The sequence below is a fragment of the Ylistrum balloti genome, unplaced genomic scaffold, assembly GCF_031769215.1.
Source record: "Ylistrum balloti isolate Yb309-2 unplaced genomic scaffold, AGI_CSIRO_Ybal_v1 Utg370392, whole genome shotgun sequence".
Taxonomy (NCBI): domain Eukaryota; kingdom Metazoa; phylum Mollusca; class Bivalvia; order Pectinida; family Pectinidae; genus Ylistrum; species Ylistrum balloti.
In genome coordinates this window covers 49,911-70,041 of record NW_026782271.1, presented here as the reverse complement: position 1 = coordinate 70,041, position 20,131 = coordinate 49,911, and the positions used below count along the sequence as shown (strand labels likewise).

The window sequence follows — 20,131 nt, the reverse complement described above, 5'->3', positions numbered from 1 at the left end:
TCCTGGTCTCATTCTCCTTGTTGTTGTCAAACGACTCTGTTTAACTCTTTCGTTTGTTCATATTGTGCTCTAGTTTCATCTAAGTTGAGTTTGGATTATGGTGTTATTGCCATGCCATGTTTTTCTAGCTGAACATTATGCAGAATATCTTGTTAATTACACAGAACTCGTAACCTTCGTCGAATTCCTCGCATCGCATATACAATCATGTCGCACTCGACCTCAGACAAACAAAAATTCTTTGAAAAATAGTTTATTTCATATGATAATCATTACATTTCATATTTGCTATTAACATTTCACTTAAGGCCTTTACTTAACACGACAGAAACAAATAATCCACGTGGGACATTGCGAATGATCATCACAGCAACGAGTAAAACGAAAACCGGAAAGCATGAAGCATGAATATGATCACGTGGTATAGTTATAAACATTATGTATTTACCACATAATTGATTTGCCTGAAAACATTCTAAAGTCGATCTGTCTGAAGTAAAATAACATTAAATACAGTTACCGAAAGCTCCTCAATTATTGGAACATGTGCAAAATAAATCACATCACAGGTAACAAAACCTTGGAACACATTTGCTATTGCATGCATCGCTTATGTGACTAAATGTCATTCCACTTAACACCTTATCGGCGTATATATCTTCTAAAGTGATTGTGAAATTACTATTAACGGTTATAAATGTACGTCAAATTAAACACTAGGCAAGGCATGCCACTGTAAGCAAAACATATAAAATTCCGAAATCATGTTACTATTTAAAGCGATATCAGTACTTGTGAATTATCACGTGATGAGTAACGGATAATTCTGACAGAGAGTAAATTGTTACGGTGGAAGAACAAGTCTGTCATATTGTTGCTTTTACGTAAATTTCTATATGTTTCATGTGACTTTCATGTAGCTTAATCATGCTTTTCTAAAGCTATCCCAGGATTTCAAAATCTTATAATGATATAAATGTGTACAATGTTTGTTTAAATATGATGATATTGTTTTCATATTAAGAGCGATAAGCTGAACTACGACAACCCCCTGCCAAGCTGTCATGATCCTAATGTTATGTTTTCGCTGATATTCCAGTAATGACGTTTTCATATTATATATATAATAAATGCAATTTTAGATAATTTTCCTATCATAAATAGTTTGCATTCCGTTTGAAGGAGAAAATAAGATAATCACAGTTTTGTTTTTATAATAACACGTTTAGAAGTTTTTATCACAGAGTTTAAAGATCCTCCCATACCTTTACATCGGATGACATTATCCACAATCTACAGTAGTAGGCAATTCTATTCAACCTATGAAATTAATACAAAAACACATTTATAAAGACAGAAATGAATATCACATAGCATGAAATAACAATTTGGCCTGCACCGTTTTCTCCCTGAGACTGGTATGCTTGGAGAGTGTCTGTGTGACTTCCATATATTATACGATGGTTCAAATCCTGCACAGGCCGGAAGTCATCTGTAAGGTCAAGGTCTGGCTCATCCGGGTAGTTTTTCTTCACTTTATGGCGGAATTGTTGTAACTGTGTATGCAAGGCAATGCTTATAAAAAATCATACTTTTTTGTTAAAGTAATACATGTCCATATATGATCAACATAAAACCGAACTCCTAGGTTATTGTATAAAAGACAATAACAGCCTTACACATTTAGAAATTACTTATAATTAACCCATATTACAAATAAAACTACATCACATCAGTTTGGACTTTCAATTGGAGTTACGTAACTATAACTGTAAATATGGGCAGCTTTACACCAAGCTGTATGAAATCAATTTCTTCGTTTTTTTATTTTTCCCTTTCTGGATAGCAACCTTCCTGTACACCCAACCTATGATGCTAACATTTCGCAGTTGATTCGACATTCAATATCACGATGTTCGAACGAGATATCGTCAAATGACAGAACAAATCCTAACAATTGTTTCAAGAGATACAGGTTGATGAAAACTTTGGGAAAGTCTTACGGTCATCATACTGCTTGGCTGTCACACAGATGACGAAATATATTACCTGGTGTTCTGCTATTTCGATGGGTTCTCTAAACACAGTCCAGATTACAGTTTCGTAGCACGGAGGAGTGGTGAGACTTCCCCGGTACCGATAATACAAGTCCAAGTTATTGGCCATCAGTTGACGCAGAGGAATTGTAGGAATATTGACATGGTCATCTGAAAACAAGTGTTTTCATTTTTAATCGATATGAAAAGAATTTTCCCCGTGAATTTAAACACACTATTAAAATTGTTAGAAAAAGGCATTTTTCAAGCAAGCAAATGCTTTTTTTTTAAATGTAAGTAAAATATTCCAATCATTTAATGATAAAGTGTTTAGCGCGTCAATAGATCATTGTATTTATTTATCTATGTCATCCAGATCTCTAATTATTAAAACCTTATTCCATTGATGATATATTGTACTACATTGTAGTTAATTACAAAATAATCAGTACACAATATGGAGCATCATAATGCCTTTCCGCTGCTCCTCGGGAATTAAGTTGAGAGTATCTTCAAAAATTGTCCACACAACGTTTTACTTATTTATTTAGTCTTCCGAAGTAAAACTATTACATAAGATTGATATAGTTTATTCCACTAATAAATTGATAAGAATTGTAAAAACATCCCCATTGTTTGTTTAGCTTATGATTGCATAATGATTAAAATGTTTCAAAAACAAACATTTACAAAAAAGGGGGAAAATTTTCAAAACATTGCTTTTGATATGGATCTTGTTCTATTCCATAAACTTTGTAATCACCGTTTTACCTATCTAGTTGCTCTCATTTATGTAATCTTCATTGTCTGTATCTGTAAAAGTTCATTAATCTATGCCTACCTTTATGAGTTATTTCATCAAAATGTCCTAAAATGTCATCAAAGTGTCGATTATGTCTTCCAACCTAAAATAAGAATAACGACAGAATTATCATTTGATTTAGGTAAAGTTAGGCAACGACAATTTGTATACTAATATTAGAGTAGATATATATATATTCCAATGAATGATCAATATATGTTGAGCGAGAGATCATTGATGAAAACAATTTGTGATTGGCGTTCACCCTTCAGGATAAAGTAGTTATTCATCTCTCATGTCAAAGCGACCTACGTGTTCTCTTATACTTACTTTAAAGAAGAAACCAAGAACCATAAGACCATTGTCCTTATCCATGGCGTCTTTTATGCTGTTGTATTTGTCATGGTAATGAACGATGTGCATCTGTAAATAATCTATAGTATTAATATAATGTTCTTTATTTAGAAATAACTTAAATATAAAACCTATGTATGTCAAACGTTATTATTTATATGAAGCCATTAACTTAAAATGAAATATTGAACTTGCAGTGTTAGATGTGTGTTTTAAAACAACATAAGCATTGTCGGATACTATAAAAAATCAAGTTATCTGTAACGACAAATGTCTTGATAATTTTAACTTACAACAATGGAAAAGCAAATTATGACACTCCAAGATAAAACCAGCGATATGGCTTTTACCGAGTAATTCGTTATAATGTTTTGGTCGAAAAAAACAATATTTGTCTTAGTCATTTACTGAAATATCCCTAGCGACACATCATACTATCTTCATCTTATTAAATGTAAATGATTTACCTCCATCGGGAAGTTCTTGTGGTCGAGATTGTGTTCAGACCCACGTTTGTCCTCTGCTCCCCAGTGGAAGTGGAACTGTCCGGCCTTGTATACACCTGGTAGTGCGCCGCCTTTGACGGTGAGCGACTGACCCGTCAGGTCAACTCGAACTGACGACAAAACAAGTAATATTCAAATTCAGCAATTTATTTTACGTTAATGAATATTGGTGATATTTCAAGCAACAATTTAGGCAGACGAGAGGTTTTTTTTTTATGAACATGAGCCATGTTGAAAGCACAGTAGAAAATCACACGTGACTCTAAGGTATTTAGGTCCCTTGAAGAGCAATAGCAATGACATCTGTATGACGTTAGTGTATGTAAATATACCTGTATGTCCATTGTTGGTTAGACTCATGTTGACCTCTGACACACTGTTATAACCGTCTAACTGCATTCCTTTCAGTGCCTCGTCATACACTACAAGCGTTGTTTCGATACTGACCGGAGACTGGCTCCTTCCGCCGCATTTTGGGTAATTTTTATGCCAGTGCTCTGGGCCTGTAAAGCAATACTAAAGGATTTCAACTTGCATTCCTTGACATAATCACACCCATAGAAGAAAGAATAATTAAACCACCAATCCAATCAGCACAAGATTAAAATTTACGGAGGCTGCATAAGCTTATTGTCAGATCGGTGGTGTCGTCGTTCATAACTCACAAAAACGTACTGTCACGTTGAATTGGTAGTATAATGGCAAAAATATGTGCTTTATATATACAGTGTATCAACACATTGTCGCACAAGAGGAAGATTTTCACAAAGTTATGTAATATTGCAATGATTCGTATAATGTGGTACTTACCAATATCTCCCTCATAGTCCCATTCATTTCCTGCAAAATGAAAAGAAAGACATTTGAATAAACTTGTCATTTCTGAAAATAAATCGACCAGAACTCAAGAGTGTAGTTATTGTTCTGCAATGTGCTAGGAAATAAAAGCGGAACGCAATTTTGTGCTCCGTTCAAGTAACGTGGATGTGTTTAGAAATTACAATAATGTATTGAATTTGTATTGTATCTTACAGGTACATTCTGGAAAGTCACCAATATTACAAGCGTTGTAACACACATACACAATGACAATAAAATATTCGGTAAGATTACCAAAATATGAGTCAAATGTAATGAAAATCGTTGATATCAGCACCGTATGTCACTTTCATTTATGACGTGTGTGTGAAAATAACGACGTTTAAAATAAAAGCACACCTGTACAAACACAATGTCAACATTCATACACATGTATAAACAACATGTAATGTCAACATACAAAATACAACACTTCATTTACAACATTTTTAATGCAAGTGTGCATCACCAGCTTAGCAAAGATACGTGTTTTATCAGTAAACCATCAGCATAGCAAAACAATGGAAGGGTTCGTTCTTTTAACAATTTGAAACTTTGACTGAAAATCATTTCAGTACACAAAGTATTGCGTTAAGCTATGACTGTACAGTTTCTGTATCGCGTTTACCTGTCATTGCTGTGAATTTGATGCTAGTTTTATGTGTTAAAACGTGACAATGCGCTAAAATTTGATAGCGCTAACATGAGTACGTTTAAAGTATACTAAACCCAATAGAGGTGTATGTAAATAGTTTTTGTCTTATATACGAAAGATGTGATATATACAAACTAGATATTCAAATCAAAAGTGACAGGACAAAATACAAAAATCGCTGTATGAGGTTAAAACCTTTTAATACCATAACACCATCCATAGTTAATTGAATGAACGCACGAGCATATACAATGAACCAGGCCACACCCATCCCCTCATCTACATACGTATTGTTGGGTACAATATTGGTCAATTAAAAGAAAAAATCAGTAGTGATATACAGGTCTCGGTTGGTCCCTGTGTATAAAAACAATTTTGGCGTACGGAGCAGGCTGGAAAGTAATCAGCTTATACGTTATGCTTAATTACTCGAACAAAGAGTAAGTGTTCATCTTTTACGTCCAGTTAGGTTATTTAACGAAGTTTTAGCCTAGTCGCTTCAAATAATGACAAAGTGTGACGATCTTTTTCACTTATCAAAGGGCACAGAGGAACCCATTTCCAATTCAAATTTCCAGACACAATACTGATTGCTTTTTATCAGATCCATTTGAGTGCGGCATTATTGATATCTTTCTGATCATATGTGTTAACGACATTTAGGAGAACATAACATATGTACATATCTTTGTAAGTTCGACATTAAACATAAAGTATATGTACATGTACATAAAGCAAGGACAGAGAGTGCTTGGCATAGTGTTTGTTTTTAACCAAAGAACTATTAGAACGTGTTAATAAAAATACTTGATGGTTTCTTTAGCCAGTTCGATAACTCATATCGAATAATTTACATGTACTTCAAAATCATCAGATCATTAATGGTTTCTTTTTTGATATACCTATATACTTCGGCAAAACAGCACAGATAACAGGTAACAGATATATAATACTTGAATTGAACATTTCTATAGTATAAACCTTCTTGGAATGTGAATGTAGCTGTAAACAGTGTTTAATGACTATTTTATTCAAAACAGATATTAAGAAAAAAAAATCAGTTGATATTTTTTATTTAATTTAAAATAGCATGAATGTTTAATACCAGTGTTATATGAAGCTATGTCTAATTATATTTACCAAATTGATAATCAGAATCCTCTAATTACAAAATAAGCCTAAAGCTGATCTATCAAAAGAAACATGTAGAACGATCAGTAAAAAGACGGAGAGCAAAGGCAATCAGTTACTTTGTTAATTCTGTCAAACGCATATGTTAACCACTCCAGGAAATTACATAGTTATTGTATCAAAATGTATCAGATGCTAACAGTTATGTAATAGCCACGCTTACGCATGTTTAACTCAGTTCAGCAAATTGTAAAATCAATTTCTCTGTACAATCTGTCAGGGAGAAGATGGAAAGCCACCGTTATTACATCTGTAATTACCGGACATTGTAATGTAATTCTACGATCAATCTTTTCTTATAAATGATGTTTACAAATCAAAATGAGAAAGAAATAATTTTTTAAAAATATTTAATTATGATGTGCTTTTTATGCAGTTACCGTCTATATATATGTGGTAGCACATGCGCAATCGATGATTGCATATTATTGCATATTGTCCACTGCTAAGTTTATTAAACATATTCTATAATTTTTAGATTCTAAAATCTGAGAAACAATCATATAAATCTATATAAATCACTCTTGTTGTCCCAGATGACAATGCTCCATAGGTGATTGTTATACTAAAGGCAAGTATCGTCCATATCTATTTATGCCAGACAGAGAAATCGGACGGCAGTGGTTAGTGCGTTATTAATATACCACCCGAGAGCCTATGTTTAGTGCTCTGTTTCTCCCCTATATCTGTAACCATTTAATGAGTGAATTAGATCTGTAAGGTTACATTAGATCATTTATTTGCTCTGCGCTTTAACGTCATTGCAACAGCCATGCTCCTTTCTAGACTGTGACCATGGATGATAGAATCTTAAACGTGTGCCCTTGTCTTAATTCCACAAAATTTAATCCAATTGAAAATTGATACCGTGCACTATAAATAATGACAATAAAACCATTACATTATTTTAATTATAAAAAAAACAAATATAAATATTGACATGTCAGCAAAATCTTAATTCACTTTCAAATTCGATGAAGCTGAGGCAAAATATAAACAAAAGAGAGATTTTCATAATAACCATTAGGAAAATACATTCATCAGTCATTTTATAGATATATATATATTACAGTAGGAAATGTTCTCTGAAAAGACGATTAAGAGTTCATAAATGCCAAAAACAAACTCGCCCGTGGTCATTATATATTGATATATCAATACACAGCTAGTCTATTCATTGTGTCACTAAGTTTGTATGTGTTTTACATTTTATCCATGATACACTGTTTGAATTAAGATATGTCAGTATTAACTTTTTTTATTTATACATACATATTAATGCAAGATTACCACACATCACATTACTAAACATAGATAAGGTTACGGACATCATAAAAGTCATAAAAATAGATATTTATCCAATCAATGAAATATGGATTTATTTCAGAAACATTCTGTGTTACTATATATACATTTAGCTTTTTTTGGAAACAATATAATATCACAAATAGCGTTCGGTCGTCAACGGATGTAGTAATGAATGTATTATTTCCCCGAGGTTAGGAACAATTTTCTCGGACAATCAGCTGTGCTATCACCTATATATAGTATATCACGAAGGCATTAGACCGTGAACGAGTACTCATCATCATATCACCACCTGTCTTTCACGTGGTAAATGTCTATAGCCCACGGTTCTATGATAACACAATTCACTTTTGGATATTCTGAAAAACTGAATGTTGATGCATGTGAACAGAAATGTGAGATACTTCGATATGTACATTGCTGATCTTTCTTGGTTGATGTATGTTAAATGTTTTGAAACGAAATCTTTCTCTTTTTTACAGAGGGTGTTTTAAACGGTACCGGCAAAAACTATGAAATTGGTTGTGTTCATACGATATGAAATGTGAAACATACAGATAACTGTAATAAAATAAGACGGAATACAATACAGGATCAATAATTGATATCGGGCAGATCTTTTTAAAGAAATTCAAAGAAACATAAGGAGAACTCGGTAATTCAAGCTTAAACCATATTAAAGATATTTAGTTTATTGGCAAAAGAATTAAAAAAAGAAAACGCACGCGCATATTATATGTAATATTTTTGTGGACGTTTTTTTCTTGGAGGATTTACAAAATGGAATCTTTCTATTTTGTTTAGGTTATCGGAAAATAGCTGTAAATGACATTATATATAAAAATAACTTTATCTATAAATTTCTAATTCAAGTAAAAGAAACATACATTTCTTACATTTTTATCGCATATGAAATTGAAACGATTCTAAGATTATGTTAATCATCTAATTTATATCCTTGCAAACATTCATAAGAACAGCTTTGTCTTTGGTGTCGACACAACGAATACCATATCAAAAAATGTATGACGACGTGCCGCCAAACAACACAATCCTTGATTCGCTACGGCGTATGACACGTGTGTCATATCATAAAATATTTGAAAGGTGTTATTACACTGACAGCAAGGTATACACAATAAAATGAAGTAACCAAACGTCATATCGCCATAGAATGGATCATTTGAAGGTGTGTGAATAATAAGCACTCGGACAACTCTTTCAACGAAACGAATTAAATACAGTCCTGGAGCTAGACGGAATCACATACAAAAACGGTTTATTGTATACCGTACCAAGAATATACAAAAATATCTAATAATATTATATGTACGAAATTGTGAGACATTGTATCCGATCCATCTGGTCGTTGACATTAAGACATGTTTATTTCACCGGTATCATGTATTCTTTAACAGAACAGCTAAGCAGTTTGTATACATTGATCAAATTGACTTTAAAACCAATATTTCAGATCTTGTATAACTTAGCACAGGGAAAGTGATGGTTGTTTCTGCATTGTAAACTCTAGCAAATAAAAAAAAAACCTTAAGGACGAAATGTAAAACATATACTAGTTGCCCATATGCTTATCAATATCACACGAAGTCTTTTCAAATGTTGGTAGCATCTGTAAATAAAACACTTAATGAAGATTGTATTTTCCTATACAGCAATTGTTACAAATCATAAAGCTGGGTTTAATCAAGTTTTAAAATACACATTCATCACAGCTATTTCCGTTCCTTGCTGTCATTTATACTGAACACAAATGATTCATTTTTCCCGTCCATTCATTAACTTATTCATATATTAAAAACATCAATAAATAACTAAATAAGTATCGAGAACAAACCAGTACTGATAATGCAATGGTCAAAATTAGAACACATCTGTGAAATACAAATTGTTATTATCTATTTTTTACTTTTCATTCAATCGGAACATGTAATGGAATTATAGGTATAGTCTAGTCTATTAGGGATTTAAAATACGTCATATTGACGTCTTCATCATATCTAAGTAAGTCCTGATTTACATACCTATACGTCCGGCCTTCACAAATAGCGATACACGCCAGTCTAGGTACAATGCCCAAATTATCAAGAGATATGCCGAAGTGTTCATGCCTGATGCTCTGCTCTGGTCAAATTTAAGAAAGTTTAAATTTGCCTCCCTCTTTTTACAAATATTTGCACTGACCTTAGTGGGTCATCCATAACTATCTGAATCCAGATCGGCTGGTTGAACTGGAACAAAATTCCCCGAGGTCTTGGTACCGTGTATACGTGCTCCCGTTAATGATTCTACTAGGGAATGATGAGAGTAAGATACATAAACAACAAGTAGATACCAACATATCATAATCCAAACTCAAATGCAATAAAACGAGGACAAAAGAAAGATTAACACAATGTCTCCTGAGAAGACCAAGGTGGCCCGATGTTCCAGAAGAGTAAGCGTTTTCTACTTTATTGACGACATCCGTTATGTAAATCTCCGTCAAATCCAAGAATGTAATGTTCTCAGATGAGAAGGTATACAACGTCAGAATAAACAGGCAAACTAAATAGCATCGCACACCCCCAGCTTCATATCGCATAAAGAAATAGAATATTTCTCAATAAAATCACGATGACAACCGTAAAAAGGTCGTCGTTATTTTCGTCTATTTGTATTTGTAAACCTGTGTTACATCAGTTCACGACTTCTTCAACGAAAATGGAGATATTCGGAATAGGCCTTTTAACAACGAATCAAAATAGGTTGAGGGATGCAAGGACGCTGCTATTCTTAAATGGAAAATTCACAATGGGAAAATCACGCTTATCATACAGCTTGGTAAGAAGCTGTCCATGTTGGTTTCATTGTAGGATAATATCGGGATTTATGCTTTTACATATCAAAATTTCATTTAGGATTTGAATGAACAAATATAATAGATGACGATACTTTTGCTGGTAAAGATTTAGACAATTACTGTACTAATAAACTTTTAAAAAAAATGCTTACCCGAACATATTATTGTTAATGTCAGTACACATTTTTCCTACAGGTATTTTTGTGAGCGATTGATGCCCAAGTTTTTATGATGTACAAATGTTATGAAAGACGCTCCATTGACTACCTAAAGGGGATTTCCCTACGTTAGATAACTAAACTATCTGCATACATTTTGCAGACAAAGGACCAGGCTCGTTAAGTAAGATATAATGTCCCTACAACATGCGTTGATAACTATGATACTATCCTACTGACAAGAATAAAGGCATTGACAAATACTTGGTAATCATATTGCATTTTATTTCGATGTAGGGCATGCAATAGCATGCGGACAAAAACACATATACATGTAAATAGGCATTTTGTTGATAAAAATCGAAAAAAAATGCAATCATTGAGGACGTAATGCGAAGCGTATGTGCGGAGTTTTCGCTTCAGGTGAACTTTTTTATTATAGACTATACAGAGGCATTTCAGAAAAATAGGATATGTTGTTTTGTAGATAAAATTCCAAAAGGTATGCCTCTGATCAGTAAACATAACATTTCTTCGATAGAAATATAATTTAAAAACAAATTTTAGATGAAATGTAGTTATATGTCATTTTTCAGTTGAAAATTGCACATGAATCCCCTTCATTGTCTTGCCACTTTAAAAAGAAATATTGTTTTGACAACTTTAATGTGAAGTAAAAGCAATATTATGCCTAAACTCTGGGAACTTGCTTGCGGAAACAAACGTAGGCCGACAAATGACAATGTCTTTTCTTGACCTGGACAAGGTAAATTCGGATCGTGCTATCGACTAGTCTGTCTAAACAGTCCATGGATTCACTAAAGAATGTATAACTTATCGACTAATTATGCCTCGAACATTTGAACATGTCATATTCTAGTTAAGTGCGCCCCTGAATTGCTACCCGGGGTAATATCAATGATATTACACGTAGGAAGAAACAATTACATACGTCATTCTCTAATCTGATGATTAAATTGACCAATAGAAATAACTCCAAAAGAAAAATGATCGCTAAGGACGTCCGAAAGGTAACAACCTAGAAACACTGCTGATCATTCCAGTTTTAATGAGTACATCTCTTCTCTCTCTGGATGACGACCATCCAAGATTTAATCTGCAATGACACACATTGATGAACCAGCTGATAGGTGACTTGACCTAGGCCCTTGTCTGTATGTATTTACCCCTGCAGCTTCAGATATGAATCTGAATATATGTCTCCTTCTAATTTAACTTAAATGAGTCCATATTATCCATCGCATGAAACATGTAGCTGGTAAATCCATAACTATATAAAATATTTAAACCGCAAAGAAAAATCTTACATTAAAGGAGAAGAAAAAATCCTTATCCAAACTCTCAATAGGTAAAACTAGGCCAGATAGGAACAAGTGGACGGTTTACTCAGACCCTTGGAATGCACAAGAAGAGAATCAGACCAGGTGTTCCTGAACGAGGAACGTCTTCCGATGCATCGACGTCACGCATCATGAAAATCTATGTCTATCCAATATCACATGAGGAAAAATAGAACAAGATTTTAACTATGAAACCCACAGGAATATTAAGGGACATCTACCACACTTTACTACATAAAACACCTTTCATGGAAATCTATATATATGTACCAAATTGATATAACGGTATATATATATATATATACACGCACACGCACACACACACACAAACACACACACACACAAAGACACGCACGCACGCACTCACACACACACATACACATACACACACACACACTCACACACACAAACACACACACACACACACACACGCACACACACACACACACACACACACACACACACACACACACACACACAAACAAACAAACAGTTTACATTACACAAGTGTGATATCTTAATGGGGAAGCGAAGTATGTATTCATTGTTTTTTTCTTTTAGATAACCTGTATTACAGTGTAAGATGAAACTTTCAGTGTGCGTTTATATTTTCCATGAATTATGTATAATCGTTACAGAAGCTCATCCTGGATTTAATTATCTGATAGTAGCTGGTCAAAAAAGGTAAATCGAAAAAGAAAAGGTAATACATACATCTACTGTTCTTTTCACTCGCAAATTAAAAACTAATTTTTCTAGTCATTGTGTAATACATTATTTTTTTAATATGTGGTCTTTGATCAAGCGAAGACCGGAAATAAAGAGTAAAATCCAATTTGCATATTCAAATAAGTCATTTAAATATGTTATACAATTTGGACTTAGTAACGTTTTAAATGTCACTTTTTGAGATAGACTCTCGCCCACCATCCTCCCCTAAGTATTTTTCTCATATTGGTCTCATGAAATCGTCTATGTGGGTGTAGCGTCATTAGCATACACGGTGCTGATTCACTTAAAATTCAATGCAACCTGTAAAAGCAACCAATCGAAAGCTATCAACATTTAAAATAACCAGCTACGAAGCCATATTTTCGCAAAAAATTAAAAGGAAAAATAAAGCTGAAATATTTGGAGATTTTGACGCTAATGGGTTCTGGTGTAGTGAATCCGGTTTGCATACGTTCAATATACGTTACCTTTCTCATGATACCCAATGATATCATCTAAACATAGTTAAAAACAATTAGTTGAACGAGTGGTGAAACCGACTTTGATTGTCACAATTTACAAAATGTGATACCCGACATTACTTTGCTGTCTGATTCCGTTAGTATTCTTAAAGTGGCGTATTTTAAAATGAATTGTTTGAAACACCGCGTTTAAGTTTTTTTCTTGCTGTATATATAGAATACAATACCAGGATTTCAACACGTCTTCAAAACGAAGCCAAGTGTGATTTTCCTGGTAAGCCTGGGTTGTCACATGAACAAAGCTCCCGGAAATAGTGTCCTTCTTGTCCCTGTATTCCTAATCGCTTTTAAGAATTCGGACCTGCTAAATCCGTTACGGTATGATGAATTTCGGTGTACTCATGAGTCTTTTGTCTGTGGTATTTATCAATTTATTTCCGGTATTTTCTGTTCATGATGATTATCTGTATGCGTGGTTCCAACAGGTTCTTTTAATCCGTTTTTTTTTTTTTTTTTTTTTACTTTTTAATTAGTAGCGTTGATTGCATCCTGTCGATATGTGGTATTATATAGTAAAATCAGTTGATAACTTATCTTAAATTTTAGTCTCGTGCCAAATTTTATTTTTAGTATAGTGGCAATGTTATATACCTTTAGGAATCATTGTAATCCTTTATGTCAGAAATGTCCTGATAACCGGTACGTCACCAGACACTTGGGAAGTAGTTCTGAAACTAAATATATGCTACCCAAAGGAGATTCTATTTGATTTTTCATGACATTTTCCCGTTATGAACATTTTACGCATTTTTGCACAAAATAAATGTTTTTATCGGACATCTTTTCATGACAAAGAGTGAGATAGTAGCAAATATTGAATCAAATGCATCATACAGCTGTTCCTAAATTTTGAAACCGAGGAGGCGACAAAGGAAAATCTAAAATAATAATTTAAAAAAAGACAAGACAGGGAGGTGTAGCAGCCCAATAATTTGATAAATTTCGCAATTTTCATAAATCAGACAATTTTCGAATAGCGTCAAGTACATCTGTATGTGAAACAAAGGTGATTTATTAGTTTTGTTAACACATACAAAGTGTACATGTACCAGACGTGGAATGTTTCACTCAGGGTCATGATTGTCAGAGATTTAATCTTAAATGACACACATTGATGCACCAACTGATTGCGGACTTGACCTCGGCCGTTGTCTTTAGATATTCATTCCTGAAGCTATGACTACGAAACTGTACGTTTAAAGTGAATATATTTACCGATCGTATTTTACATTTACTTTATACGAGTCATTATTGTTAAATATCAAAACAACCCGAGAATATTGAGTTGACAACAAAATCTTAATTCAGCTTGAAAATCAATAAAAAAGACATAACTATAGAAAAAAAAAAGAAGAAAATAATTCAAAAGTACAGAGCATTCGGAACAGGAAACGCCATCTGCTTCAGCAACGACTTATTCACAATTAATCCAATCCGAATTATTTCACGTTTTCTAACTGAAAGCTATGTTTAACGTACAGTGAATATATCATACAAGGGATTCAAATATGTATCAGTGAGATCATTATATGACTACCAAACTTTCCCGTTTTCTTCACTAACCTGGTTTTTTTCTATTATCTAAGTAATTTCCAAATTAATCATACTAGGAGCCAGCTGGATTTCTTCGATGAACACTTTTCATAAACAAGCTACGAATGTATTTCTCATCTGATATCAGTTTCAACTTGAACAAAATTTATTGAAGCTGTTTGTGTGCCGATTGCAAATATATAATGCACCAAAGGAAGGTGATGTAACAGTTCCGCCAATAATAATCTATTTTATCATATGTCTGTTCTAAAATAGAGAAGGAAAGTTTGTTTCAGAAGTTTTGATAATGTGTATAACTTGTATCCTTTTTAATGACTAGTCTGAAATATGTACCTTTTGTTACTTGTTGCCTCTCAGATATCACCGTTTTGCTGTTGGTAAGGGTTAAGTGACCTGTATGATATGTTTATTTTATATACTTGTATTAAGGGGTGTGTACATATGTACAATGTAAATATAACTATTACAGTGGTAATAGATTGTCTTAACAAAAGAAATATTCTCAAACAGAGATTGATTATAAGATTGATGAATCTTATTCTATTATTACTGATCTTCAGTTTAGATTTAGAAAAGACTTATCGGCAGTGAATATTGTTCCCGTATTAGTCGTTATGATTAATAGAACTTTTAGAAATCTTCGTAAAAAACTCGTTTGATTATGTGTGTCTTCAAACCTGTGGTATAAGATGATAAAGGAAGGAACAGAGGGATACTTTTTTGAAAGTTATAAGAAGTATGTATAACAATATATAATGTACAGATGTAATTTCTTCAAATGTAATTGTCAATTGTTTCCTGAGATAATTGTCTCCCCTTCTCTTTACTTTATTTGTGGATGACGTAGACATCGATTTTATGTAAAAATATATTCATCAATAAGGTTTCATGCTATCAACCTTTTCCTGCTAATGTATGCTGATGACATAGTTTTCTATCAGGAGCTGGAGGACTTACTGTACTGAAAAGAGCCTAGCTCTTTTAAAACTAGAGTATGGGAATTAGAATCAGAAATTTAACATAATTACCTCCCTTCCCATATGCGTTCCCTGAAATTTTGATGGCTCGAAAGAAAACCGGAAGCGATATTCCACGGGGAAATAGTTTTGAAACAAGTCGAGAAACCACAGCGAAATATAGTTTGGTATATATGAACATAACATTATCTGATATTTAAGATTTAGTTTTCAATTATATTTTGCGAAAAGGAAAGGCAGTTAGTAACAAACCAAGATGCGGAACTGTATAACTTATCCTAGTCTCGCGAGAGTGGCCAATGTCAGTGACTGAGGTGGTGTTGTGATCTGTGATTTGGACATGTTTTGCTTCTCTGCGTTGTGTTTTCTTGATTCATTGTGTTTGGTTAGTAGAGCATGGTTCCCATATATATATATATATATGTATAAGAGTAGTATTCAAGTTTCGGTAAGGCAAGTACCGCTTTTAGTTGCATGTTCATTAACTTGTGTTGAATTGTTTTCGAAGTTACGTTTCTGACATAACTGGTTTGTCGGTATTGCATGTGATGTGTAATTGGTGTGTTCCATATCAGATTGATTTTGTAGTTACACATGTATATATTTGCTTGAATAAACATGTTATAACGTCTGGCTGTAAAGTTTATATTCATGCTTTACTATCTTATGTTTGTGATGTTAATGATATCGTATTCATCTCCTTCTTCTTCTTCTTCTTGTAGGTTGATAATATCTTCTGTATTGTGTGTTGTTTTGTATATGATACCATCATCTACGAAATGTCTTGAGTGTGATGGTTTCGTGTAGTCTGAAAAGGTCATTATGTAAATAAAGAAGAGTATGAAGCCCAAACCGGATCCTGGAGGCGCATCTGAATACACATGTATCTTTTCTGACTGGTTAGATGCGATGGGAAGTTGTTTGTCTCCCATGTGTGTATGTTCGGTTAGATCGTAGTATGCAAGCTTGTACTGTAGGCGTTAGTGTAGTACTATGTCAAAGGCTTTGGCAAAATACATTATGATAACGTTTGTTTGTTTTGTTTTTTGTTGCTGCTGCTGTTGTTGTTGATGATGCTAATGATAATGATGATGATGATGTTGTTGTTGTTGTTGTTGTTGTTGTTGTTGTTGTTGTTGTTGTTGTTGTTGTTGTTGTTGTTGTTGTTGTTGTTGTTGTTGTTGTTGTTGTTGTTGTTGTTGTTGTTGTTGTTGTTGTTGTTGTTGTTGTTGTTTGATCCTGCATAACCAAAGCAATAAAAAAAACATATTAGCATACACATTGGAATAATTACTCAGGTTAAACGTAAATTATTCTTTAGGTTATTTTTTTTAGAACCATGTACCACTGAATGTGGTCGTATCTCGACGTAATCAAATAAAAAAGGTTCCGTAACTATACCTACCCACGTTAGCCAATGCTGCGCTCTTTAAAAGACTTTTTCTCTTAACATATTAAATCTGTAGATTTTAACTGTAAAACATATTATTAAGATTTGTGAACGCCCTAATTATGAACGCGCCCAGACACAGATGCACCAAGGAAAGAAATATCGTGTAGCCTATTCAATGAGCACGATAAAGAAGAATGATATGATTTTATCATTAAATATAATTTTTATGCAAACATTCGAATCAATTTCATAAAGCCTTATTACAGTAGTCATCCTAGTATGTTTCAGCTCATTTCGATAATGGAAGTCGAAGATGTAAACAGAACCTAATAATTAAGGAAAATATTTCACAATTAAATGTAGGAAGGATTCAATGTCAGGTCTTAATTAGAATATTATTGAATACTAACGTTTTCTTCTCCTGTATCAAACGCTAGAAAAGCGCGCGTTTGTATCGAAGCAAATCTAAATTATATAATTAAGTGGATGCAATGTATGATAGAAGACGCTGAATCAGTAGCTCATTATTTATAAACAAGGAAAAATAAAAAAGCAAACTTGAAATTTTTTAAAACTTCACTACAGACGCAAACATTAGAAAAAAGCACACTACAATATATACAGTGGATAATAGCGACGGAAGGCAGATTTTACACTACTGGAAAATCTGTGGGTTTTTTTTTCAAAAATCCCGGTATCACTACGGTTCAGGGGCGGTAAATCGAACATCAGAGAACCCACGTTTGTCCCGGGAAAGCAAACAGTTGTTTCTGTAAAGTTATTCGTCATTGTTTAATCCGTCAGAAGACAACAATTGGTCGTTCTATGAACTATTATATACTGTATAGATAATTTGTTACATCTTACGACAACATCAGGCAAAACGCCATTTTAATGAGTTTGTGGTCAAACATATTATGTATCAACAAATGTTTGAAATATTTTTTTTCCAAAAGTATTGATTTCCTTTAATATCTTATATTTGTATGTTCTCAGAGATACATGCAGATAATTGTACAGCCGGACATACATCTAGTTTATTATTTGTTCTTCATTCATAAAATACAAGAAGAAGACATGAAATAAACAGAGTAAAATGTAGCTTATGTTAGTTATCTCCCATTAATGTAAATATCTATACTGATGTTACTACAGTAACACCTACAGTAGTACACTGTTCAATTCACGGCAACAGAATCACGTGACTTTGGGGTTTACTGGATCGTTTTGCAAGAGTTACCTCGCTTGATTCGCCATGAAAATGGGTACTACCTAAAGTTAACGAGATCATAACTTTGTGATCATAAGATATGGAACTTGCTAAGAGGAAGACTCTCACAGTTATGGATGTTGTCTACGTTCTGAGTGACATTTCGCATGCCAAAGTATCGTTCTATCACTAAAATATGTAATATTTCTTATAAGTAAAAACATGAATTACTAGATCGTTATTGCATCCCTATAACACATACACCATCTCCCAAAATACATACACCATCCCCAACACATACACCATCTCCCAACACATACACCATCCCCAACACATACGCCACCCCCAACACATACACCATCCCCCAACACATACACCATCCCCAAACACATACACCATCCCCAACACATACGCCACCCCCAACACATATACCATCCCCAACACATACACCATCCCCCTACACATACGCAATCCCCCAACACATACGCCATCCCCAAACACATACGCCACCCCCAACACATACACCATCCCCCAACACATACACCATCCCCAACACATAGATACGACTATACCATCCCCAACACATACACCATCCCCCAACACATACGCAATCCCCCAACACATACGCCATCCCCAAACACATACGCCATCCCCAACACATATACCATCCCCAACACATACACCATCCCCCAACACATACGCAATCCCCCAACACATACGCCATCCCCAAACACATACGCCATCCCCAACACATGCACCATCCCCCAACACATACGCAATCCCCAACACATACGCCATCCCCAAACACATACGCCATCCCCAACACATACGCCAACCCCAAACACACACCCCCTAACACATATACCACCCCAACACATACGCCTTCCCCCAACACATATACCATTCCCCAACGCATACGCCACCCCCAAACACACACCCCCTAACACATACACCACCCCCAACACATACGCCATCCCCCAACACATATACCATCCCCCAACACATACGCCATCCCCAAACAATTACGCCATCCCAAACACATACGCCTTCCCCTAACACATATACCATTCCCCAACGCATACGCCACCCCCCAAACACACACCCCCTAACACATACAGCATCTCTCAAAATACATACACCATCCCCAACACATACGCCACAACCAATACATACACCACCCCCAACACATACGCCATCCCCCAACACATATACAATCCCCCAACACATACGCAATCCCCCAACACATACGCCATCCCCAAACACATACGCCATCCCCAACACATACGCCAACCCCAAACACATTCACCATACCCCCAAAATATACGTCATTCCCCCACCAACTTACACACCATCCCAAATGACATACACCATCCCTCCAACACACACATCATCCCTCCAACATATATATCATCCCAAAAACCACACACCATCCCCATAACACATACAGCATCTCCCAAAATACATACACCATCCCCAACACATACGCCACCCCCAACACATATACCATCCCCAACACATACACCATCCCCCTACACATACGCAATCCCCCAACACATGCACCATCCCCAAACACATACGAAATCTCCCAACACATACGCCATCCCCAACACATACGCCAACCCCCAACATATACGCCTTCCCCCAACACATATACC

At 34.5% G+C, this 20,131-nt stretch overlaps 1 protein-coding gene across 1 annotated transcript in view; it reads right to left on the bottom strand.

Moving 5' to 3' along the window:
* Positions 1 to 237: 237 nt before the first annotated feature.
* The window catches only part of LOC132554314 (carbonic anhydrase 2-like), a 35,365-nt gene continuing 15,471 nt past the window's right edge, over positions 238 to 20,131 (bottom strand). The window contains exons 2-8 of the mRNA XM_060218620.1: positions 4,509 to 4,538; positions 4,031 to 4,201; positions 3,660 to 3,808; positions 3,169 to 3,261; positions 2,878 to 2,941; positions 2,050 to 2,207; positions 238 to 1,556 (exon numbers count right to left, since the gene is read on the bottom strand). Coding sequence (XP_060074603.1) covers positions 1,329 to 1,556; positions 2,050 to 2,207; positions 2,878 to 2,941; positions 3,169 to 3,261; positions 3,660 to 3,808; positions 4,031 to 4,201; positions 4,509 to 4,538 — 893 coding nt within the window. The 3' untranslated portion in view covers positions 238 to 1,328. The remainder of the gene's footprint in view (positions 1,557 to 2,049; positions 2,208 to 2,877; positions 2,942 to 3,168; positions 3,262 to 3,659; positions 3,809 to 4,030; positions 4,202 to 4,508; positions 4,539 to 20,131) is intronic.